The sequence below is a fragment of the Calidris pugnax genome, unplaced genomic scaffold (genome assembly GCF_001431845.1).
Source record: "Calidris pugnax isolate Ruff unplaced genomic scaffold, ASM143184v1 scaffold27, whole genome shotgun sequence".
In the NCBI taxonomy this organism is placed as follows: domain Eukaryota; kingdom Metazoa; phylum Chordata; class Aves; order Charadriiformes; family Scolopacidae; genus Calidris; species Calidris pugnax.
The window spans coordinates 5,458,868-5,485,929 of record NW_015090893.1 but is presented as its reverse complement, the minus strand read 5'-3'; the positions used below and the strand labels follow the sequence as shown (position 1 = coordinate 5,485,929).

The window sequence follows — 27,062 nt, the reverse complement described above, 5'->3', positions numbered from 1 at the left end:
ATTATTCAATGTTCATATATTAATATGTTCAGATATTCATGACTTCTGCACAACTCTGAAGGATTGACCATGAGGAAATCTGTTGAGAAAGGGCAAAAAAAATCAGTAAATCGGAAACTGTAGGGTAGTGGGGGTTGGTTTTGTTGTTTTTTTTTTTCCCCCAAAGTTCTAATGATGCAGAAGCTGCATAATAATCTCTCTGTGAGCCATAAACATAATAAAAGCTGAGGCCATTTCTAACATAATCTCTATCAGCAAGATGCCAGCGCTTTTCCAGATTTCCTAACGGGTCCCTGCTAATTCCATGCCAAAACTAGCAGTGGATTTCTTCCTTTTAATCTCCCCTAATGCCTTATTCGATTATTGTCACTGCTCTCCGACCGCGCACCGTCCCTTCAAACCCTAATTCCCCCCTGGAACAGTCAGATGAGGTTGAACGGCGGTGGCGAATCCGCAGGACACGCACGGCCACAGACACCCTCCGCCTGCCCACCCGGGGCAGAGGGCGGCCGAGGACCACGGGGAAGGGGGTGAGCCCGCCGGACTCTCCCATATCCTCACCCGGCGGGGCCCCGGGCCGAGCGAGGAAGGATGAGCACTGGCGCTCGCTCCAGTTGACGGATCTGAGGGCACCTGAGCGTCCTCACACATACCTGAGGCATGGCTCTGCTCATCGCCTGGGTATGCGTTGCTGTGAGGTGAGTGAGCTCTCCCCGCCACAGCCCCTGCCCCACCGACCCCCAGAAGCCCTCTCAAGCCCCGCCGCAGCCCTGAGGTAGCGGGCGAGGTGGAACTGGGCCCTCTCTCCTCCTCTGTTTGTCCCCCGGGGGCTGGTTTCTCCTCAGGCGCCAATTTGGCGGGAAGTCTGAGGCGAGTGGACGGCGGCGCGAGGCGGCTGAGGCGCGGGGACGGGGGCGCGAGGGGGCTGTGGTGAGGGGACGGCGGCGCGAGGCCGGCGCGAGGGGGCTGTGGTGAGGGGACGGCAGCGCGAGGGCTGACGGCGGGACTCGCCTCCCCTCGTAGCATTGAGAAGGCGCTGGGGGGCCCGGGCGACGGGGCGGACCTCTTTTCGGAAAACATCACTCGGATCCTCGACAAGCTGTTGGACGGCTATGACAACAGGCTCCGGCCGGGATTTGGAGGTAGAGGGAAACTCCCGTCCCCTCGGGGGGCCCGGTGGGGGAGGGCGAGCGGGAGCTCCCCGGCTGCCGGGGGAGGGTGGAGGGTGGCCCGAGGGGCGCGGGGAGGAGAGCCCCGTCCCGGACCCGGCAGGAGAGGGGCGGTGAAACCGCGGGAGGCGGGCGGCAAAGGAGAGTTTGCCATGCCCCGCCAGCCCGCCGGCTCCCGCGGGGCGACCCCGGTGCTGAGCTCGCATCGCGGCCCCGAGCCTGCTCCGCACCCAGCTCGTCTCCCCGTTCCGCAGGCGCCGTGACAGAAGTCAAAACGGACATCTACGTGACCAGCTTTGGGCCGGTGTCCGACGTGGAGATGGTAAGGGCCCCACTTGCTGCCCCTGCTCTCCTTTCCCGGGATTCATTACGGTGGCATCTGAGTTGACTGTCATTAAAGCAGATTACGAGGCTTAATCTTCTTGACAATCTGTAGGGTCCAGCAGAGCAGTTTGGCTGGAGCTGCATATAGCTATTTCCCCAGCAGAGTCAGCCAGGGCAGCCTGTGGCCCAGGCCTGAGGCTGGGCACAGAGGGCAATGCTAGCTTCCCATGGGGGCACGGATGAGAGGTTAAAGATGCCTCTTTAACCTCGTTAAGAAGATTGCAAGCATCTGTGGCCCCACACATAGCAGGAAGTCTGCATGGTAGGCAACCTGATGAACAGCTCCAGGGGAATGGTGCCTTTTCTGAAACAGCTGCCCTTTGTCATGCTGGGTGCCCCCAAATTCAGGGAGCTGCAGACTTGTGTGAAGTCCATCAATTACAGCAGGAAAATGTTAAGCCATTGCAGTGAGGATGGTGTTGGCTGTTCTCATTCTGGAAATTTACTGTGATTGCTCTTTTTGCACTTGTACACTTCCTTCAATACCTGCTCACCTGAGCCTGCAGTCTACTTTGCCAACAAGGAACTGTGGACCCCAGACAGAACCAAAAGTTTTTTCCACCTCTCTTCATCAGTCAATCTAAGAGAAGGTATAACCTTGCCTTCTTTCACATTTATCTCCAACCAAGGTCTAGCTCCATTTCCTAAACAACTTCTGTAGAGGACTTCTTTCTGAAGGCTTGTGAGAATATTCCTAAGAATTCTTAAGAAAAATAACTTGGATTAAGAATTAACGTGACACCATAATTCTACTGTGATGTGACTCACTCACATCAGTCCTTTCTTTATGAATATCCGAAGTGAGCTGCAGAAGAGGCACTGAGCATGCGTTTTTGTTCCTGGCAATTAAACATTGATAGTTTGGTTTTGGTCTTCGAATGGATACTAAATTAGCCATTTGTATTTCCTTAGACCTCAGTCACTTTGACTTAAATTATTATCTCTGAAAGGACAAAGAGGTTTTTTTCCTTACTCATATCAAATTATCTGTTCATTGATAACTTGTAACTATTCTTTCAATAATAAGAAAACAGGATATTTTCTCAGAGACTACTGTGATTGGTTTTTTTTTAGTAACTACTTAATGGTAATAGGATTAAGTGTTTAAGCAGTAAATAAAATGCTATCGACATGTGTGTTAGGTTCTTTCATGGAGCTACTGCATATACAGCAACTTGGGACTGCTGGTCCCCAAACATAAGTCACCTATCTATTTATTTTTCCATAGGAATACACAATGGATGTCTTCTTTCGGCAGACATGGACTGATGAGAGGTTGAAGTTTAGTGGGCCAACTGAAATTTTGAGATTGAACAATTTAATGGTCAGTAAAATTTGGACACCAGACACGTTTTTTAGAAATGGGAAAAAATCAATTGCTCATAACATGACAACTCCTAACAAACTTTTCAGAATTATGCAGAATGGAACTATTCTTTACACAATGAGGTGAGAGCCTGTTCTTCTCTTTTTGGTTGACCTTTACTTTTGATTCTTTCAGCAGTGTTCCTGTATACCATTTTTTTTCATTGTCATCTACTATAATGTATTCTAGACTAACGATTAATGCTGATTGTCCTATGCGGTTGGTGAACTTCCCAATGGATGGACATGCTTGTCCATTGAAGTTTGGAAGCTGTAAGTTTTTCTGTATCTTTCTGTTTTTTATAGTAATACATTTGGTCTACATATATGGGAGAAGATACAAGTGAGATCCTAGGACACTACTTAATGACATAGCTGAAATGTATTATTATATTTTTTATGAGAATCTTACTTTCTCCTCTGAGGCTCACACCATTCAAGCACATGGATTTATTCACTGAAGGGTGACTGTTGAAGCATATTTCATTGTTTCTTATTCTTACACATCTAGTCAAAGTGGGTCCTTCAGCAAGGCATAAAATCTGTGGTATATTTATTGTATTACTTCTAGTTTTACAAAATGAAAGTATTTAGTCAATCTGTGGTAATCAATGTATGTGTTTTATAGCAAATTAAGAAACAAAAGCTAGTGCCTATCAGGTCCCAACTCAACCATTCCCTTATTGTTGATTTTTTTTTGCATTTTGTGATTAATGAGGTTAGGAACTTCCTGGAGCAGGATGCATGTTTCTATGGGTATTTGGGCCACAAAAGGGATCATACTACTTATTTTTTCAATTGTTTATAAATTACATAATTAATAATAGTAAATTTTCCCTTTATAACTCAGATGCTTATCCAAAAAGTGAAATAATTTATACATGGAAAAAAGGACCCCTGCATTCAGTAGAAGTTCCACAAGAGTCTTCCAGTCTCCTCCAGTATGACCTCATAGGACAAACTGTATCTAGTGAAACAATTAAATCTAACACAGGTAAGATATGGCCTTGTGGGAACTACTGACTTTATAAAACACATCTTGAAAATAAATTACTGTTTTTTTTCCATATAGAATCGAATTAGTTTAATTATCTTTTGCCATTTAGAAAACTAAAATCCTTGGAAATAATCTAGCTGCTGTCTCTTCAATGATAGCTTGTCAATACTGTCACTTTAAGCATACAATTTTACATGCAATTCTTAAGAATTCCCCCTGCCTCCTTGTCCCCATAAAAACAATACATAAAATGAATATTATTCTCTTCTGTTTCCATAACGTCACTTAACCTTTTTTAATCAGCTTATTTTTATTGTGCACTAGGAGGTAAGTACTTCCCTCAGAACATAGTATGTTGGGTTTAAGCCAATAATGTTTACTCATGTGTTGCCAAAATAATGCTAACATACTTGTCTCTTAACAGGTGAATATGTAATCATGACAGTTTATTTCCACTTGCAAAGGAAGATGGGCTACTTCATGATACAGATATATACTCCATGCATTATGACAGTCATTCTTTCTCAGGTGTCTTTCTGGATTAACAAGGAATCTGTTCCAGCCAGAACAGTTTTTGGTATGCTGCATTAAGGTCACTGAACACCTCAGCATCACATATACCCTTCATTCATTACTTTCATTGCTTGTTTGTTTTAGGCGAATACTCACTTCAGCTGCTTTATTTCCACCTTCAAAGGAAAATAGGCTACTATCTCATTCAGACATACATTCCATGCATCATGACTGTAGTCCTGTCTCAAGTTGTGTTTTGGATCAACAAAGAATCTGTTCCAGCAAGAACCGTGGCTGGTATTCTTGTTTTGTTCTTTTGTCATTCACTTCATTCACTGTATTGAATCCATTATATCAAACAGCTGCTGTAATCCAGTGGGAATTGGGAAAGACAGCTAGTAGGTTTCAGTGAACAAAAGTAAATACTAAAATTAAACTAAATAATATTCAATATTCCCATGAAGGTCAAAGTACTTTACTCAGAATGTTTGGTTAACCAGAGTTGTTTGTGATGTTTTGCTTCCCCTCAATATTTCTTCATATGCAGGAATGGATAATTTCAGAGTAAATGTCAACCTCTCCAGTTTTTCAAAGAAGAATTTTTTTATTGATTTATTCTTTTGTAAAGGCAATCTGAGTTAAAGGTTTAAAAAAAAATAATCACATGGTATGGAATTAATCTCACCTGACATAAGGTCTCATCTAGCCTTATCTAGCACTCATTCTGAAGTGCTCTCTTCCCCTAGCCTACAAAGGTATCTAAACAACTGGCAGGAACTTGAGGTGGATGAAGTTAGGTGAGATGAATCCTGTCTCTAGCACAGGTTGGAGTCATAACATTAAAGGTGTGTCCATATGGCATGACAAGGCCCTTTTTTCTTTCTAATGGTTTGAATTAATGCTCCCAAAGCTGTGGGTTTTGATAGGCTCTGGAACTGCACTCATTGTTAAGGGGTAAACTTTTCACTAACTGAATTGTTGTTTCTAGAAGACCAGAAAAATACTAGAAAAAATAATAAATCTTGCCAAAAACTTCATGAATCCACTACCCATACGTACATATTTTGCACTCTTATCTATTTTCTCTTAACCCAGTACTTCTATACAAAAAATTCCCTTTGTGAGACTTGTCTTTAGTACAAAAAGGCAGCTATATGGTCCCTAAGCATAAATGATGCAAGTCTCATAATTCTAAATGAGTCTATAATAGTAGGTAGCAGGCTACAGAATTTGTATAATTTGATTTCAGTCAATTGGCATTTCCTACCTGCATGGAATGGCATTCATAAAAGCATTGCAAACTTTTAGGAACGCTAAGTGAATGCAACTTCCTCAGGCACCTCTGAAGGAAAATCAACAGTTTTGTTCTTAAAATCCCCAATTGGGAGTTGGGATGCAGTTCGGCATCCTTAAACACTTACAAGTATTATTTTCTGGCAATTGGGATTTCTTTAAGTGCTTAACAATATGAAAGTATCCGGCAATAAATTTTCAAGGCTGTTTATTGCAATTGAAGCAAAAAATATACATAGGAAGTTTATACACCAAATATGTACCTGATTTGGCTTTGTTTTGCATCTCTGGACTATAGAGTTACATTGTCTACATCTTGAGTAAATCATTTGCTATGTAGCGGGCAATGGAAATCAATTCTATATGCTTGAAGTAATGTGCAAATAGGTCTTTAGCTGATTCAGTAATAATTACATAGAGACCCCAAATCCTGGAATAACAACTCTTAGATGTCTTACTGAAGAGTAAATATAGAATTAGAAACAGAAAATATTTTAAGAAAATAGTAAAATAGGCACCTTTCTCAGTATTGTGGAAAATTAGTCATATTGGCATTTTAAAACATTTCAATCCTTATTCCATTCTTAGCTCTCCCAGGCACAGTCTGAATTTATAGTCCTTACTAATTCAAAATCCTGTGGATTCTAAATACCTTCATCTAAGGCAAAGAGGCAAAATTCCTCATGACAAAAAAGACTTTCAGGCCCCAGTAAAAAAGAAAAGGTTTAAAATGGAGGTTTAAAATGGAGAAGTCTCTTTTCTGTATCATATTGCAAATACTTCAGTTATACATTTTCAGTTTTACTTCTAAGTTACTAAACTATACATTTGAACAAAGAGAAATTGATAGTAGAAGAATGGCTATAGTGTGCCCAAACCAGTTTCTCAGAACAAATTCATTTAGCAACTCTACTTACCTGCAAGGTGGATGCCAGTTATCTTTTGCAGGTAATACTACAATAAATACCCTAAACAGTTTGCAAAGGTAAATTAATGGTCATAAGCACCTATTCTCTGCAGACCTGAAAGTGAAAAATGGGAGACAGAAATACTTGAAGAAGCACTTCTTGTGTTCTTTATAATTGTGTCATTGGAAAGAACAGCACATTGCTAGTAAGAAATTCCTTACTTTATGTGGAGCTATGTATGTAGCTATGCATGTACATATATATATATGTACATGCATATATATACATAGCATACATGTATATATACATGTATGCTATGTATATATATGCATGTACATATATATATATGGACATGCATATATATACATAGCATACATGTATATATACATGTATGCTATGTATATATATGCATGTACATATATATATATGGACATGCATATATATACATAGCATACATGTATATATACATGTATGCTATGTATATATATGCATGTACATATATATATATGGACATGCATATATATACATAGCATACATGTATATATACATGTATGCTATGTATATATATGCATGTACATATATATATATGGACATGCATATATATACATAGCATACATGTATATATACATGTATGCTATGTATATATATGCATGTACATATATATATATGTACATGCATATATATACATAGCATACATGTATATATACATGCATACATGTATATATACACATATATATGTATATGTGTGAAGTTTTATGAAGCAAGGCATTATCAGAAACTACTTAAGAGAAAGAAACATTTTTATGAAACTATCTAATCTTTTTCATTCCTGGCAAAAGGTTCACTTGCTATTTTGCAGAAAGATAGTAGTCAGCTTCTACCTTCCTAGCAGGTCACCCTGGGAATTTTAAATTAATATCTAGTCATTAAACTTTAGTTACAATACAGACTCAGACAGGGAAAGGTTTGGGTTGTTTTGTTGTTTCATTTTAACTAAGAAAAGATAACATATTTCAGTATTTGCATTATGTAACAGATTTTTCAAAACTTACTAAGAATTGTTCAAAGTGGAAAGATGGGGTAAACAATCATCAGTTACACAGTTTACCAACTGTAATTTGGTATTCAATTTGATAAAGTAGTTTTCCACTGCACAGAGCATTTAATCAATATTCACTCCACATTGAGAGAAGTCTTATCTATATCTATAATAGAATAGGACTCCTATTCCTAAGTTTAAATTTCTGCTGCAGTAAGTTTTTATTCAGACACAGAATATATCATTTTTATTACTAACTAGCACATGGACAGATTCTAATCTAATCACACATCATATTGAAAAGTTCATTCTGGACTTTTGAAATTGAAATATATCTCAGCATACTTGTATTCATATTATAAAATGAGTCTGGCAGATTTGGGGGAAGTAGAGATCCTACATATTTTTATACCATCCCCTATTTGGATTTCATTAAAACGTGTTGAGCAATGACATTGAGATGTAGTTAACCTTAGACAGCTGGCAAGCTACATCATGTGAAAGAGTTGCAAAAAACCTCAAAATAATCAAGTCACCCTGTCTTGATGCTGCAGTATGCAATGACACTGCATCCTTTCCACTGAGCATCATTCATAGCATATTGATACATCATCACAACATGACATAACATCTTCTACTTTCCCACCTACTCTTTCCCAGCTGCAGAAAAGAGCAGAAGAGGGTATTCTCCACCTTACTGTCTTTAAATACCTGTGGTTTTCACATTATAGCAGACATAATTATAAGTAAACATGAGTGACAGAGGCTTATATGTTAATGAATGAATTTGCTCTTGCACTTTTGGCTTGTATCAGGCAGCAGTGGGAAGTAAGTATATTTCCTACATTATTAATGCTGCACACTCAAAACCAGAAAGAATAAAATCATGAGTTCCATGAAGAACACTGTGGGGCCCATGAGCTACATACATCACCAGATTTGTTGTGTGAAAATAGGTAGGCAGCTCTAAAGAAGTAGCATTTCTGTCCTTCCATATTTGTAAGTATGTTAGGGAATCTTAAAGAATATATCCAATGATTAGACAACTGCACAAAGGACACCAAACTCTTATTACTAGAAATATTTGGATCATAGCCTACCAGTGATTTTAACAAATAATTCGATTGATTGAGTGAGGGTTCTGGAAGCCATGTTATGTCTTGTGCAACAACAGGAGAAAGGGGATCAGTGCTGGGAAATGATAGTATGTTAATCTAGATTTCTGCCAAACATTCCACTCACTAACCCCTTAAGTAAAGCATCTTTCATAGTTTGAGCCTGAATTTTGTTATACCCATGTTTATCACAATTCTAAGAAGCTGCACCATGCAGTTATCTTCACTTTCACTCTCCTCAATGTATTAAGGAAGTTTGTTCAGAGCTTTCAGATGCTGAAGCCAGTATATGTGAATTCCTTAAGAATACAAAATACTTAGCAGTCTTGTTGGTTAGCTGGTAGACAGCTAAAACCAAAAAGGAGTTGTCTGGGTTTTTATAATACATATGAATTTAAAAGTAGCAGGGTTGAAGCAAAATTCTAATGCCCCCATTTTCTTTCTCTTATTTTCAAGGAATCACTACAGTTCTAACAATGACCACTTTAAGCATCAGCGCACGCCATTCCTTGCCCAAGGTGTCCTATGCTACTGCCATGGATTGGTTCATAGCTGTGTGCTTTGCCTTTGTCTTCTCTGCACTTATCGAGTTTGCAGCTGTCAACTACTTTACCAATCTTCAGACTCAGAGAGCAATGAGGAAGGCAGCCAGGGCAGCAGCACTGGCAGCAGCACTATCAGCAGCAACTGTACCGGCAGAGGACGAGATTGTCTCGGTAATTGCTTGCTTTTCTGATAATAAGCATCATATAGGAACAGGCAGCTGAAGTAGTGAATGCAAAACAATATTAAAGTGATCTTAACCTGAAACAGATTATGTAACCATATCATGTCTATTTATCAAAGACATTGCTATTATTTCAGAAAATGAAAAGACTTCATTTATTCATACTGTTCATTTAAATTTGAGATACAAGTTGCTAGATATATGTTTATTTGGTAAGATATTTAAGGAAAGCCATTAGATTGTGACCCATAAACCTTCTCTTGAGCAATGCTGTGGTCAGGCAGCTGTGGTTCTCTCAGGAAGTCTGTAGAATTTGTAGGGCACTGTAGAATGGAATGAACGTGTGCATTGGCCAGATGATTATGGGATCACTATAGTACACTGCTACATACCATAAGTGGGTCATCTGGAAGAAGAGAAATTAGCCTTTACGTAAACTTGGCATCTGTTACTTTCATAAAAATCTTCGTTGGTGGAAGCTTGAGGAGGAAACATAAATGTAAAGATTAAGGATAGATTTTAATACATGTGAAAGACAGGAAGGCTTTCTAGTATCAAAAAGTATGTCACAATTACTTGTAAATATTATTCCTTACCTCCTGGGCTAAGTAATGAATGCTGTCTCACACCATATGTTAATATATTTACCACTATAACCCTCCTGTTTTCAAAATCAGTTTTACTACCACCACATTTCCCATTTTGAGAGGAGTAACAGAATTTGAATGACCTTCTGCAAAACCTTTGAGTCTGTAGTTGAATTAAGAAGTCAATCTAAAAGCTATTGAATATCAGGGCAACATCTTACCCACCATATACTAATTTTTACACATTTGCTTATAGAGAGCAGTTAAATTTATAACATTCAGGCACATTCAAATTGTTAAATTCATAATTGATAAGTTCCATATAATAGCAAAACCAAAGCTCCACAGTATCTCACTACTGGTCCTCACTGGAGCTAATCAACGAATGTTCTTCACTTTAACTGGGAAGCGTTGTGCTTGTAAGCCATATTGTATTTTGCTTACAATTTCAGTAATATTGAAAGGCATTGTAAGCTATAATAAAAGAAAGAATTGCATTTTATTTTCACTAAATATATACTGAAAAAACTATAAAAATGCAAAAAGAAGCAAATTTTTATACATTTTAACTCAGAACCACAGCTTTTTTGTTTGTTTTTTTAAACCACAGTTATATAAAGAAAACACTCAAAATTTAAGTCCAAAAAATTTAAAAGGAACTTGGAAGCAAATGTTTACTCAATCTGGCAGTGATTTTAAAGTGATAATAGAAAGACTGATTTAGATTTGGCAATATTTGCAATGCTCATATCTACATTTATTTTAACTAGTAAACTTTATCATTATACTTAAACCTTACAGAAAATAGACCACGCATTTGCCAATATTTAGGACATACTTCTCCCCTCCCCAGTATCATGATATTTGAGAAATACTCTAGACTGAATGAGCAGAACACTGCAACAGGAAAATAGTGTAAAATAAGAAAAATACTGTTAAGACTGAAGGATCTTTAAAATGCACTGAAGCTTCATTTTCATTCTTTATGTAGCATGAGGCAAATACTGATAGCTTCCACATAACGAAGAGGAACAACAGCGCTCATCTTTCCTACACACACTTCCTTATTCAGGTTTGATTTAATCATAGGGAGGTTTCCAAGAAGGAAAATTAAAAAACAGCTACTAATTTTAATTGAAGTTCCTGCTGAGTGATATGAAAACAGTTTGGCCTACTCTGCACATGCTTCTGCTGGTGAATTCACAGCAGATGCTACAAAGCCACTGCCACCCCCAATCTCGAGAAGACAACTGATTCAAAAAATAACTCTCTGCATATGCCCAGATATACTAGAACATACTCCTGGTGCTTGTGGGTTCTCCAGTACTTGTGGGTGAGTTTTACATGATCGTTTTATCATTGCAGACCAAGCTGAGCACAAACTACGAAATTGCTTTTGAACTAATTAATAAAATAAAAAAATTAAAAAGACTTCAAGTTTCTTATCAAGGGCTTCAGCTACAAACAAGCACAGAGCCAAACTAAAGACACACCATCTTCATTTTGTAAATATTCACTTGTTAGCTTTTCTAAGTAAAAATAAGCACCTGGGAATAAAATAAGCAGGAAGCACACTGCAACCATTTCCTCAAGAAAGCTATTTACAACTAGCTAACAACATGCAGATTTAGAAAAGTAGTAAACCCCATAACATCAAGGTCCCAAGGTAAACTCAGTCTCTAAAACAGCCTGCAGTGTGCACAAAATTCTACAGTCCTGATCTTGCTCAAAGCTCATATTATCTATGACAGTAATTTTCAAGCCCTGTAAGTCCACCACTTTTTTCTCACAGGACCAGTTCTCTTTGAGAACCCACATCTGCAGTAATAGAAAAGCAAAATCAATGAGATCATGAAAATGAAAGGTACTTACAATTGAATGAAAGATGATGTAGTCAAAATGGCTTCTAGAAGCATTAACAGATGGATTTAAAAGATCCCATTCCAGAAAGGCATGCTGGGAAAAAAGCAATTACAGAATAACAGATTTTAAGAAGCTTTTTTCTTTTCTTTCTTTTTTTGTGTAGCGAAGGTAAGGAGCAAAGAACTTTTGTATTTGTCATATAGATGGATGTAGTGCAGTCAGTGATCTCATTTCAGCTGAAGCAGACCTGAACTAGCTAATTCGAATGCCAACAGTGTAGTTAGCACAGGCTGGTTGCATGAGTATATGCCCATTTCCTCAGGATTATCACCCTCTATTCAGCTACATTACTGGTCTTAAGACAGTTATGTTTAAATAAGGCACACAGCTTAATACACAGTTTCTTTCTTATTGTAGCTTCAGGAGCTGTTTCTGAGTACTTGATTTTCCCTTTGTGGCCCCTTGCCCCCCAACTTGTTCCTTTTGTTTGCCTCTAAATTCTCTCACCACTTTTCCTTCCAGATTTTTCTTGTTTTGGCTGCTAAAATGCACAATTCTTCTTTACCCCTTGTGTAATTTATCTTGCCTCTCCTGCTCTTCTTTTTGCCTTTTCTCCCCATTTACTCTGCCTGTCTTCCTAAAATGCTATTTTCTAATTCACTGAGAAAAAAAAAATATTAGAATCCTTGACTTATATATTAAAATGTTTTTTAACTATTTGATTTTTAAAAAAAATATCTAAAATCTTTCCCTTCTGTCATACCCTGGGCTTTGGTACCTTGTCTTTTCTAATCTTTGATATTTTTTAAATTTCTTTTTGCTCTTTTAGATAGGCTAGTAAAGTTTTTTTCATCCACTTGTGATGCTAGTATGTTTATTTGTTTTTGAAGAGCATGAATGTCATCAGAATTTTAGCTATATGAAAGGGCAGGTATAGGATGGAGAGTAGTGAACAGTGTGTTAAAAGTGCTTACTGTCTTCTGCATTTATAGAAATCAGACTGTATTTTTACATTGAGAAAATTTCTGAAGATTGTAAATGTTTACTTAGTTTTGTAAAAACAGAAGTGAAAAATTGAGATGTACTTACCTCAAAATGTTCATGGCTATACAACTGCCAATGGTACTCTGCTACCAGTAGCAACATTAAAAGTAACAACACAGACTATAAGTTTTTAATAATCTATTACCTTAAATTGACTGAAAAGTGACTAAAGAACATTGTGATGGGAATATCCTTAGGCTGCCTGAACTAGTACTTTCTGTATGACCGGAGACCCATTCTCCTGCTTTGTGTAAGAGAAGCCCAGTGAGACAGCTTTAGTATAAATAAAAATTCAAAGGAGTTTAAAGAAGCCAGTTAGAAGATTTTGCTGCTATCGAGATAAACGTATTTACAGACTATATTAAATTAGTTTTATTTCCAAATTAACTATGCTTCCTGAAAAAAGTTTTTCAAAATACCATCCCCCTTCAGTCTAGGTAATTTTATTAAAATGCTTCTTTATTCAAATGAACAAAACTTTTTCCCACAAGTTTTTATATTATAGCCAAAAAACTCAGAAAAGAAAGATGGCAGAAGACCAAATTCTGCTCTGCTGTACTAATGAAAGTAGGAGAAACTCTGCTCAAGTCATTGGACTACGCTGGTTTCAGTAAGAGAGACAATGGTCCGACTGTGTGCTCAGGTAACTGGTGACAGCCTGGCAGGCCTGTTCTGGTTCCAGGAAAGCCACTCTTATTTACCTCAGTTAACTGAGAGCAGAATTTGGCTTGCTCTCTCTGTCAGCTGCAGGCAATCCCTGTGTGAAATACAAAACTATGGGTGTTCCACTCCAAAATACAACGGCAACAAGCTGAGTAGTCATCTGGCCCCTGACAGAAACCTGTTTTTATTCATGCGGTGACCAAGCTTGTTCTAGCATGTCAAAACGAAACGTTATATATATACATTTATATATAAAAAAAAAAAATTGGCATTTAGCTTTTTAACCCATTTCAAATCTGTATTTTCTACATTATTTGTATTTTTTCATCTCTGTGGTTTCCTTAATCCAGGAATATCCCAACACTGCAAGTTGTAGGGGAAGGGGAATCGGTGATACTGTCTGGTATGCACCATTTGAAGTAACGCTATGCGAGATGGTCAGGGAGTACACACCATGGATCAAAAGTCATCCTGTCCATATGAAAGACTACATGTAAAAGACAAAAGATTATGACAGGGTGGTAGCTTGATTACAGTTATATTCTGAAAGAACTGTTGTTCTAATGGAAAACGGCACAGAGCAGTGAAATACTGCTGGGAGAGCTTCCTTCTCCTGACAAATAGCCCTGTCCCGGTGTTTCAAAATAACATGGCTTGGGCAGAAAAGGATTCTCATTCTCTCTAACAACCCTGCCCAACTGCAGAGCAGCCGTATGGCACTTTGGTATAGAGGATTTAGTTTTCCATAATTACGTCAGAATATATTGAGTATGTTTAATAAGTATCCTAGTGTAACTGAAAGGAGAGCATTTCTATTTGGATATCAACGGCCCTTTATGAGATCATCCTAGAAGCAGCTATACACATTAAAGTCTTCACTGAGAACATGGCACTTTCAGTCAAATTAGAGAGACCTTCCTGCTACTCCACAATTGCAGATTATCAAGTAGACTATTAAACACAAATAACAATTTTCAATTATATTGACTTTTTGTCATCCCGAGAAGGAGAGTAGATGCCGAATATTTGGTTCTGCCTGAGTTAAATATTTGTCTGATTGACAAAGCCAATGCAGGGCAGTAAGGAAGGTTTAGAAACAGCTGGTATCATTATACCAAAATAGGAAAATTCAAGATTAATTTAATTTAGACATTTTTTTATTCAACATAGAAGTCCAATCCCAGTACTTTTTTTTGCAAGGGGGCAGCGAGAACAAAATGAAGGTAAATTCTATAAAAACACCCAAACCTCTCTAGTGCTGTTTCTGTAATTCTGTCTCACTTAAACCCTCAAAGAAGTAGTTTCTACATGCTGCAGAAATTTAGCAAAGTAAATGTAGAGACAGGGATCGTTCGCGACCGACACTGATAAGTTAAAGAGCCAAACGTGACTTTGAACATTTGAATTCATTTAACAAACACGTTTTGACAGAGGCTCTGTGCTAATTATATTATTTTTCTGATATGCTACATATAAATGTTAGGAAGAGACTCCACCACAGTACATTCACATTGGAAAAAGAATGACTAGGGTTCCAGTCTCTGTTCTTAGTGCTTAGTTTTATATGACAGCAATTTCAATACAATGGGCATGGTATATTGTTCAAAGGTACGCTTTCTGCCTCTAATGGCTCTTCAGATTTTCCATGCAAAGTAAAACAGCTTTGAAGTAATAAGGCAAAAACCTCTCCCTCTAACCACCTTCACCTGATGGTTAAGCTATGTTTTGAGGTGAAATTCAATCCCTGAGGGTTAAGAATGTGAATGTGGCTTTCCTATGCTGCAAGTGAGTAATTTAACCTAAGTGACTTAACCCTTTTACTAGGGTAAAGCCTAAAGAAAACAGATTTGCATGCTATTCCTCATAATACTTCTAGGAAAGTAAATTTAGAATTCCTAAAGAGAGGCCTAAAGCTAGGACTATTGATTTCTAAGCTATATCCAGCTTTTAATTATGCAGAACACTGTTCATAGATGTTTGCAATACACATTTTTTGAATCAGATGCCACATATGAGATATGGAAAGAAATGTCTAAATTATAGGTTATAATGAATCTCTGGCATGAGATAGACACTTAAACTGCACAGGACCATAAAGATTGAGGTATCTTAGTGCATACCCAAAAGGAGATCTTAAAAATGTGGTGAACTTTCCTGCTGCAAGGTGCTGCATATGGATTGTTCAGTATCTAAGCAGAGTTTTTACAGATCACACTGTTGAATGTACAGGCTAAACTATGCTTAACTCCCTGTTCAGGAGCTAAGTCACTAGCATGTGATTTTATCTGTATAATATGAATGGCTGAAATTACTCAAACTGTATCTACTAATGAGATAGACAGGGAAAAAGAATGTTACATATTTAATTTAGTATTCTGCCTTGTACAGATATTGAGGTTTGGTACTAGGCTTCTTGTTTGTTTGTTTGTTGTCGGGGAAGGGGTGTTTTGTGATGTCAGCAAAGTTCAATATCCTTAATCCAATAATTTATAAAGAAAAGAAGGAATAACACATTTTTTATCTAAACTTTTAGAGTTTATTCTCACAAACTTCTTCTTACTGTCCGCAGGAAAAAGACAAAAGTGACTTAAAGATAAATAAGTAAGGACATACAGATACTAATTTCTTTAAAGTTAGCCAGTCTCTGAGTGCATACATAAGATTCTTATGTTATTGCTACGTCATAAACTAAACTGATAGTGAGAAAATGTATTTGCAGTGTAAAGGAACAGAAAATAGTACAGAATTTTACAAATACAGATTACAGAAATCTCTTGAGGAAAAGAAACATGAACAAAGTACATTCATAAATCGCTGTTAGCATCCATATAACAATCAGAAAAAGCAAAGAATTCTGTTTACTGCAATGTTATATATGCTGTATTTTTTTTGGAAGCCAAGCAATTTGCTGAGAGCCTCCTGAAGTATTCTAAGCATAAGCAAATTCTAGGGATATTGATGACAGCTGTGAGAGAGCAGCACCTTTACAGACAAGATGAGACTGCTCTGTGAGCTTTCTAGGGGATCAGATAGCTGAGCTGCAAAAGCTTAATAGAAGCCAGACTATACCTTACCAGGCCATATACTTACCAGTCCTCATCTTGTCCAGTTTTATGGTATCTCACATTAAACAGCGATCTTGCAATCTGTTCTGTATCACTGGGTAGTCATACGTAGTGACAAGTTTAATTGCCTGATGGGACTAAATTCCACATAAGCGCAAGAGTACTCCTCTGAATCAGGATTCAGTAACTTAACAAAATTCATTCCTCCATTATGACACCGTGTGCCATGTTGCTCTTGCGACTTGTAAAACAGACCTTACTAATTGAGTGATATACAAAATAGGCTAATCATTCCTGTTTTCTCTCTGTGTCATGCTAAAGTTTCATTGTGTCATTGTAGGTAATCTGGTGAAAGGAAAAGTTAAATAGAGTAGACAAATTACTGTAGCTGCTGTTCAGAACTCAACTGTAATGGTTTCCTCTTGCTGCTGCCTCCTCCTCATGCTTTAGCAATGAATTCCAATTAAAAATACGAGTTGTGGTTCTGGGGCAGCAAGTCTGGTCTACAGTTAGCTACCACACTGAGAAACATCTTCATTACACATCTCAGATAAATTTGGACTTAGAATTCTGTGTCCTGGGTAGTGGTATACAAGAAAATAGACTTGACCCTGACTTGCTGGATGGCAACATGAGGGTGATAAACATAGTATAAAGAACTACTCAGGAACTTTGTGAAAAATTTGTATCAACTCCAAACTATATCCTCAGCATATGAAAAACATGACAAAAAACTGTGGCTTTACTGAGACAGTAAAATGCACTGGTCCTTCCTGGATATTTGAATAGGCTATTTTAGGTAATGAGAAATTATTAATATTACTCCATTGGTAGAAATGGACCTAAACTGGCCTCAAAGTGGGAGTATAATCTGGTTAGTTACTGCACTTCCCAAGTTCTGAGGATACATGCTGACTCCAGATCTTCCCGCCTCCAACTTGAGATGAAATCACTTAATTCTGCTTCTATAGCAATCCTCCTTGTATAGGGATGAGCTTTAATAAGTATTATAAATAAAATAATGACCAGGGTTACACTTTCCAAGTGCCTATTCAGATGATCACAATTATTTACTCTCTCTACATTCTAAATGTGTTCAGTATAGAACATCATCCAGAGACCACATGCTACATCTGTCCTGCCTACTATTAACTCTGTGACCTCAGTACAATAAGTCCCAATTCATGCTTGAATGATCCAGAGCAGAATCTGACCCACCTTATACTAGAATACCGCACGTAAGATTCACCTTAGCACTTACATTTTTAGGAACCACTCATTCTGCACAAAAGGCCAACCAACCTTGCAGTACAGTGAAAAACAAGCTACTTCATGACTTCTACAATTCAGTTCAAAGCAGGGCATACAAACAGAACGGAATAGCAACTTGAATGAAAGCAGTAGCCCAGGCTCTGTCAGTCAGTCTGTTTATAGAGTGGGATTATTATTATGATTAGTGCAAGTGGACATGGATAACCCTCTTTCTGAGAAACATCTGTAGATCATCCTCCATTTAAATCTGTCTGTTGCTTGCTGTTACTAGAAAATGCAAAAACAAACATCTGCGTTCCAGATAGGCACAACCCCAGAATATGAATGCCATTTAATATCCATTCAAAACATGATACTAATAATTTAATGTGTAAATAGCAAAGTGGAAGAAGGAAGGATGTGGCAAGTTGGAAGTGTTGATGGGATGTCAGTGAAGAAAAAGTTAATAGGTGAAAACGATATATACCAAAAAACCACTTTTTTTTCTTTTTGCAAATAAGTTGTTGTTCTCTCCTCCTTTTACTTAGGCTAAAATCAGGTGTGAGGATTCCTTCTCTCCCTAATTTCATTTAGATACCAATCCATTCATCCATGAGGAGAACTTTACTACAATGTCACTTTCATGATGCAATGTCACTTGTTCTGATACTGACGGCTAAAAGGATAAATCCTGTTATAACTCTCTTTAAGTCATGCGTGAGATACCAGGTGTGTTAGGCTAGTCTTTTATCTAGAAATTACGGCCCAAGTACAAGTATAGGCAATGTATTTAAGAAAATACTTATTTTCCTTTTAACGACCCATTCATTTATCTGATGGACTGAAATTTGTTTTCATGCACAGAAATCCTGCAAGTTAAATCCCAAAAATGCTGACAGTGGACTTCCTTAAGTGAGTGATTGTCACTAAATCACTCCCAATAAATTACTCTGGAAATTGCATACCTAACAGAATTTTGCTACCTTAAAATCATTCAAATGTTACCATTCCATTTTACAATCTATATATCACAGAATCACAGGATCATATGGGGTTGGAAGGGACTTCTGGAGATCATCTAGTCCAGTCTCCCTACTAGAGCAGGTCCATCTAGACCAGGTATGCTGTTGTATTGTAAATTATTTACATTGTCTAAGATTTCTCTCATTAGCTTCAGTCAGGTAGTTCTACTGACCAAAAAAAGCTGCTTTATCAAACCCAAGAAGAGCTGCATGTGTTGTGCAATTTTGCTGCACGATATTTTTCACCAATAATCTGGAAGTTTTACAGTCCTCTATGGATGAAGCCTTAGATTCAAGCTCAAGTAGACTGTTTTATGTTAGCACTGCTTGTTAGAGCCTGAAGTATTTCTGTTGCTTCCTATTAACAGAAAACTTGAGCGCTTCACATCAATACAATAAAAAACCCAACTTGACACTCTAGCATTTTTCTGTATTTCTCCAGCCATCATACAAAACTTATGCCTGCTGCCTTACTAATGATAGTCCTGGGTAGCGGCAGCAGCAGCAGCAAGGAAAATTTTGAAAATTTCCTCCTATTTGATACTACTGTGAAAGTGGGTAACTGATATTCATTATAGCACGCTTAGAGCCTGTGCTAGATCCTATTCCTAAACCTTTTCTGCAAGGAAGAAATCTATTACATCTACTCTTATGAAAGTAAAAAATGGCAACTTGGCCACAAATAATAGGTGCACATAATGAATATACACGTCAGCCTAGTAACTACGAGGTAAAATCAAAATGTTCCAGAGGTCTGGCTAAATTTTAACCAGTTTTCATACAGCTTTCTAAAGAGTAATTGGACCTGGCTATGAATATTACACAAAATATAGGAATAATTTAGTTTCATTTTACCATAAATGGAAAAAAAAAATAGTCCCACTACAGTTAGGATGAGTATTTGTCTTCCGTTGTAGGCATGAAATTACTGCGGGAATCATAAGATATCTGAAACTGAAATTTCATCCTGGAAAAAACTACAGGACAATTTAGCATTTGTGTCTTCAGCACCTGTAAAGTTAATCCATTTCCTTTTGTGCAGCAGTTTTTTCATTCATGGGGACTAATAACAGTGTGACAGCTTGACTGCATTCAGTATTTACCCAAACTCATCAATGGGCTCACACTGTGAAGACTGCACTTGATCCAGCCCATATGTGCTATTTTATTTAAACTTGATTCATATCGACATAAACTTCAGTCATACCAATATATCACAATTTAGATAAACCATTACCTTTTCATTTTAACTCCATCTTTTCTTTCTCTCTGTTAAATTCCATTTACTAGCATATTAAATATATGGAAAGCATATATTTTATTTTTTTACAGCAAAGCTTTAGGACACAAATGGACTTCAGTATATTTACATTACTTTTGTGATTTCCTTAGGTTGCTCTATAGCAGGGAAGCAGTAATAAAACCTAATGATCACAGAACCTAAGACTCTGTATCCAAAAAAATCACCTTTTCTTTTCCGCTCTTTTTTTCTCCTGTAGCATTCTGACTCCAACTGTAACCTGAAGAAGCGAGTGAACTCCGTAACGTCTCAAGCAGATCAGTCTCCTGAAACCAGCATAATATCAAATAGTGCATCCCAGTGTCAACCCGTGTCTGTTCCTCCACCAGCGCCGCCACCACCACCACCACCTATTGGAGGCACCAGTAAAATAGACCAGTATTCTAGGATCCTCTTTCCAGTGGCATTTGCAGGATTCAACCTGGTATACTGGGTTGTTTATCTTTCAAAAGACACTATGGAAGTGAGTAGCAGAATTCCTGAATACTTGCTTATAATATGTAATATGCTTACTTGACCGTTATTATTTTAACTGTTTACTCCTGCAACTCGAGTTAATCAGTCCTTTCTGAAGAAAACTACTGATAATAGCCTTCTCTGAAAAAATAAGCTGTGCCTTTCAGTAGTAGTGGCACTCAGTAAAATGGAGGAAGGCCATTCGAAGATGAGAAACATAAACACTTATCTCTTTGCCATGTTGCACTGAGCAGAGCACAATGTCTCAGACAACACATGATGCCATTCTCAGCAAACAAACTAATCTTAAATCTTCCATTTCTTAATCTTCCTATCTGCAGTAATGAATGGTAGAATTATCTGTTGAAGCAATGCAGTGAAGGAGATAAGAACTTTAGTATCTCCTAAGGTTTGCTCAGTGAGGTAATAAGATAACAGTCTCCCCCAAAAAAATTGTTATTCATTTTAAATACTTAACAATAGTGTGAAGAGTTGACAACTGCAGTATCCAGTTTGTGAATCAAGAGTCCCTGTTTTTATACATTTTAACATTGATTTTTCCTGTTTCATCATGTAGCTGAACGATTTTATGCAGATAAAGCTGCTGGATTCTTTGCTTAAGTTTGTTTTAATCAGTCAGAGAGTGATCATGTCTTTAGATATCCTTGAGGTCCAGAAGAGATGTGTGCCCTGCAAATTCAGCATGTCTAGAATAATCGTCAGTGATTAGCTTATAATTTTCAAGCAGTCATTAAACTTTAAGTCTTTAATGCTTTAATTCTCCTAATTTTTCCCTTTTGCCTAAATGCAGCTAATGGTGTCTGTTTCCCTGGTAAAAAAATATATTCATCTGCCTCGTTGCCATAGAGTTGTTGAATCTCACTGTACATAGCAGTCAATATGATTGGTATATTTAGCTTTATTTAGGACATTAGAGAGAAAATGATGGTATTTAAATGGTATTGAATGCACAAAGTCCCTACATCAATAAAAACAGAGGCTGGCAATCTGGTATGACTGGTGAGCAGACTGTACCTTCATTTCCTAGATGAGTGGTAGAGCAGGCCAAGGGAAATCTCATGGACAGCCAGGAGATGTTGCAGTTCAATGTGACAAGACAGTGCTGCTCAGCTGATTGGTGACAACGTGCCTCTGCTTGAAGCAGAGGCTACTTTCCTCTACTTTGCTGATTTCTGATTTTTGCTAGTAGTATGTTCTGGAAAATGCTCTCTCAAAGATGGAGCGTTCTGCCAAGCAGCTTATATGAAATCAGGAGAGCAGGAAGATAGGAGGCACTGTCTCTTACAAATGTTTCTGCAGATGTCTCTCTCAAGAGGTCACAGCTGCTAACTCCTGGCCACTCAAAATCTGCCCAATGCTAAATTTAGCATTTGTGCCAGAGTTACTGATCCTGCTATTAAAATATTGACTATGTGTGCAAATTACTTATCTCAATCAGAGACGGGAAGTATCAAAAAAGCTCATGTATAATCATTACAGCTTCTGTTTAGAGGACAGTTCCTCAGCTTGTGTAGCTTGCCATAACACCAGTGATACTGTTCAACCACTCACATTTTGGATCTAGAAACATTTGGAACGTAGTTGCCATTTCCTCCAGTAGTGATGAAATATTTACACTGAACCTTGTATATTAATAGTTATATTAGAACTAAGCTTTTAAAATACTCTGAAGTCTAGGACATAGTGCTGACTAAATATTTTTAAAATGCTACTTTTGTAAGCTCACAAACCCACTCTCAAACTCAGAAATTATGTTCTGTAGTAGCCCTATTGAATGGCAAAAATCCAGCAGCAAGACTTAGAAAACAACAGTATTGACAGCTTGGGTGTTTCGAATGATGAAGAATGTAAACAAGTATGTAAAATGTTGATCAAGCTCTTCTTCATAAATTACATTTTCCTGTTTGTGTACTCAGTTGTAACTAATAATGATTGTGATATACTGCTAGGTTTCTAATTCAATATGCTGTATCACTTTACCAGTTGTTACTGTCAAGAAAAAACAGGATTGGTTTTGCTTTAAAAATACATTTAAAATGCGTAAGCTTTTCCACTGAAGCAGAGGAGATACAAAAGTTAGGTCAGCAAAGCATGGTATGCTTCAAGACAAGTTCAACTCAATCACAGGCTCAGGCCCATAAGATTAAATACTGGTACAGTGTTACTCAATTAAGAAATTTAATTTCATTTAGAAAATGAATTTTGTGAAGTATCTCAGGTATACTGCCTTCTCTTTTTTGAGTTATTTCTTTGAGTTCATTTGGCTTTTGTTTAAAAAACAAAATGAAAAAAACCCCATCTAATCAGTTCATTGAAATAACCACATTTCCTGTGCGTAAATTCTTGTAGTGCATTTTACTAGGGTTTGGATTGGTGTAGTTGGGAATGCAGAACATCATTCTAACAGCATTCCTAAGCTGTTTGGTAGTATTGCTGTGCACTACTGTGCAGCTTTCTTATGGCTTAAGTAATGGGCCATATGTTACAGAAATGAAGAAGTCATCTTTGTGTATCTGATAATATTTATAAGAACCCAGGGAGCACTTTTCAAATGCTCCTTGGAGTACCTTTTTCTTCCCCCTCCACTTAATCATTTTCTTTTTGGAAGACTTCAGGTCAATCACCCTTTCTCTTCCTGTACATGTAAGCTAAGGGTATGTTAATGACATAGAAATTTTAGGATTTGGAAGTTTGTATAATTAAGAAGTGTCTCCAATAAAATGTTTGCCTTTAAACATTTGAATATTCTTTTTCAGAGCAGCCAGGATTGGGCAGATAGCGAGAGTATCTTAGACTGAACTCTGCAATTGTACTTCCATATATTGAATCAAGCTCAGGAAACCAAGAAGCTTAGTAGCAAACTTTCCTTGTAAAATTAATCTTTTGCTACATTTTAAAGCAAAATAGCAGCATTCTCTGAATGAAAAAAAAAAAGAAAAAAGATCAAGGTTCAAATTAAGTACTTCAACCAAATGCTTTTTATATGTGGATGGAAATAAAATTATCTTCTAGCCTTAATATTTATATACATGGTTCTATTCTGCATTGGAACAAGTGGGAAAACATTCAGTAGCAGTCATTCACCATGCAACTTGATTCATTAAAGATATTCCAATGTAAACTGGTTTGCATTGTGGAGTAGCAATGCTGTTGCAGGACAACGGTTATAGTGGTAAAAGTATAGAAGTGAAGATAATATATTTCTCTGCTTGCATTTTGCTAGACAGCGTGTCATTAGAACCTAATATAATGAAAGGACAACATAAAAGTAGAAAAAAGGAGTTACTTGAAAATATGAGTATGAAGGAATCCCCTGTTGAACTAATAGATGCCAGTTTTTAGACAACAGAAAATGCTGATACTGGTATGATAAGCACACATTTCTCTCAAGAGGTTTGATAACTGTAACGCTGACAGATGCTTAACTATAGCACTATTACTGTGCCATTTATAATATGAAAAAATAAAGCATTAAAATTACTCTAAGAGGAACTTACTCCCTCACTACTTAACGTCAGTTTGTAATTAATTTAGATGGAAGGTCTGAAAACATGACACCCCCATGATTTGCACATGCAAAATGGAACAGGCATGTTTCTATGGTGTGTGTTCTTCTGTAGAGTACAGTAATATCTGCCATCCTCAAAAAGCTCTAAACAGTAACAAATACACATTTGTCTAGATAAGCAAACAGAGAATTTCTTCAAAAGGAGAACAAATCTATCTGACAAATGAGAAGAAGTCATACAGAATTTTTGGCTTTGTTTTTGGTTTTAAATCTTGCTAAGTCCTTTAGCTAAATACTAGTTGCTGGTGAATTGCATGCTTAGTTTAATTTAAAATTTCCTTGATTTAGAATGCAGAGTGCCCTTTTAATGAGAAGAATACAAGTATTTAGTCTACCCTTGCCATATCATTCACAGTGCATATACTGTTCTCACATCTTCTTACACATATTTCTAAAGTAACCCATCTTAATTTTTATATGTAACGTTATATTACAGTTTTTAATGCAATGAAACATGGAATGATAGAGTAAATCGAACTAAAGAAGGATATTATGTTAAAGTTTTGATGATAAGCTGCAGGAAGCCAAGCAGAGGCCAGCTTTTATGTTTGGGAGCAGAGGAAAGTATAAAGTCACTGAATGTGCTAGATGTGCTGAGTCCTGGATGTTATCTGGATGCAGAGAACATAGTATGATGGCCAAAAAAACCAGTTACATAACAGGTTGAAGATGACGACGAGATGCTAATGATGCATGGGTCAAGTGGGAAGAAACAAGAACAGACAAAACAAGAACTGGAAAAGCATTTAGGTTCAGTATGTTAATATTCATAAAGCTTGCAGTGCATATTGTTACATCGTGTTTCAGTTTAAACACTGGAAAAATAAAGTTCAGGAGAAAACAGTTATTGCCATACATACTTACAATTGAACTTTGATGATCCAGGTAATGGACATCAAATTCTAAGAGGATTCTCCCTTGTAATGCAGTTTTATTTTAAGTCTGCTGAGACAGTTAGAAATCAGGTGGTTTTGCTGGTTATCTTCATTGTTAACAAACCATAGCTTAAACTTCTCTCTAAACTTTTCTTCCAGTTTTTTGAACCTACTGCAATGCATCTTCGAAATGACCATCAGTCCAACTGAAGAACAGCTCAAGGTTTGAAAGAAATCACTGAAGGTCGTGTTGGGTTGCAGGGACTTCAAAGAATTTATCTATCCACAGGTGCTCTCAATTTTCAAACAGGGAATATTTATATTGGACATCACCTGGAACCAAACTCTAGGCAAACAAAAAAGAAACTGACAATACTTTCTTAGTATTTCTTACATTGATTCTATTTATAAAAGTTTTTGTTAAATTATTTTGTTCAATTGTCAAAGAAAAGAATGTGTATTTGCTCTAATTCTGTTATAAACAATTGAATGTTTACAAGACATAAAATATCAATAACAGGATTATTTTTATAAAATACAATAAGCATTGCTAAAATAAGCCTGATTGTGAACTGGTATAACATGGCGTGGTTTCACTGAAAGGTCAGGAGCTGCACTGATTTGCAGCTCTTGAAATTGACCCCAAATAACATTAAGAAATCCCATCAAAGGGAGCTGATTCTCATCCTGTTTTCAAAACTCTTTCATAGAAAAGATAAATGAATTCTGATTTCCATTAATTTCATTCTCATCGCCTTTAATTTGAGATAATATTTATAAAGAACAAGATATAAGAAAAAAGGAAATAGAAACTATTGCTTATGTACATTAGCTAGTTAGTTAAGACACTGTAACTTTTCTAATGGAGACTGACCATGGAAGTAGAACCAGATTAATAACAAGCAATTTCTGCACAGGACCTAGACATGGAGGACTGAGATGTCAGGCAATTTTCAAGGTCTAAAGCTGAATAGACAGAGAGGCGTAACTGCTCATCAAGCTAAATATGCAAGCCTCTAGCACCAGGAAAGTTCCTGGAAGCAAGTCTTGATAGCTAGTTAGGAAATAAGGTGCATAATTATCAGATGATTCTACTGAACTGCCCGTAGCAAACTCCCTAGAACCTTTTCCCAAAGGCAAAGTGCTGTCAGCATATTCAAAGGTAGTAATATTTTAATTTATTTGTCACTTTCAACACAAACAGTCACAGGATTTCTGTCTCATATTTCACAGTCATCTACCCTTCATCTCCACAATCCTTGTAATGAATGTAAGTAGGAAAGAGATGCCTAATCAGATCAAATCCATGCCAGCTTTGTTGCAGGTGTAATGGACACTGGTGGGAGTGGGAAGAACACGCAAAGAAGTTTCATATGCAGCCAAACAAAAATTAAGGACTCCCATCTTGAATTAATTTTAGCACACTAAAATTAAATTATTTTTAACAGAAGCATGAAATGCTGCATTGATATAAAAAATTCAGGGTCTTTTGCTTTGTCTAAACAAACATTTTGACCACTGTAAGAAAACATTTAGGGGCCGACTAATTGACTGCATTAAGCTGTCGACTGCTTTATTGGTACTATAACAATTATAACTAGCTGATGACCTAGCTCCAGCTATTTTCCTTCTCCTATTTCAAGAGGAGTATATAGCTTTTACTGGTGTGGCAGCTGCACTAAACATGTGGGATCACTTTTTTGACTCCTTTTTCTTTAACTCTGAAGAACATAGTGGAAACAATTTAAGTGGACTTGAGTCAATAATACCTGTTGTTTGCACAAAGATACCATGTTTGCAATTTGATTTTTCTGACTGGCTGTAAGCTGGCACACTT

General features: G+C 37.2%; 1 protein-coding gene across 2 annotated transcripts; it reads left to right on the top strand.

Moving 5' to 3' along the window:
* The first annotated feature begins 570 nt into the window (after window positions 1-570).
* On the top strand, window positions 571-25,571 carry GABRA6 (gamma-aminobutyric acid (GABA) A receptor, alpha 6). 2 transcript variants are annotated; one of them, XM_014947815.1, is made up of 10 exons: window positions 571-698; window positions 1,024-1,142; window positions 1,424-1,491; window positions 2,782-3,002; window positions 3,109-3,191; window positions 3,769-3,912; window positions 4,340-4,492; window positions 9,240-9,499; window positions 20,505-20,768; window positions 25,385-25,571. In XM_014947815.1, exons 1-10 carry the CDS (start codon window positions 661-663, stop codon window positions 25,433-25,435), a joined length of 1,401 nt encoding a protein of 466 aa, XP_014803301.1. In that variant the 5' UTR covers window positions 571-660; the 3' UTR covers window positions 25,436-25,571. The 2 variants fall into 2 exon arrangements, with proteins under 2 accessions (XP_014803301.1, XP_014803300.1); XM_014947814.1 differs by lacking the exon at window positions 25,385-25,571 and having other exon boundaries at window positions 20,505-20,822.
* The last annotated feature ends 1,491 nt before the right edge of the window (window positions 25,572-27,062 follow it).

What these genes read in the sequence shown, in the direction of transcription:
- GABRA6 (XM_014947814.1), top strand. Translation starts at nt 661, where the DNA reads ATGGCTCTGCTCATCGCCTGGGTATGCGTTGCTGTGAG. An exon ending in TGGGTATGCGTTGCTGTGAG is followed by an intron (nt 699 to 1,023) that starts GTGAGTGAGCTC and finishes CTCCCCTCGTAG; the next exon opens with CATTGAGAAGGCGCTGGGGG. An exon ending in ACTATTCTTTACACAATGAG is followed by an intron (nt 3,003 to 3,108) that starts GTGAGAGCCTGT and finishes AATGTATTCTAG; the next exon opens with ACTAACGATTAATGCTGATT.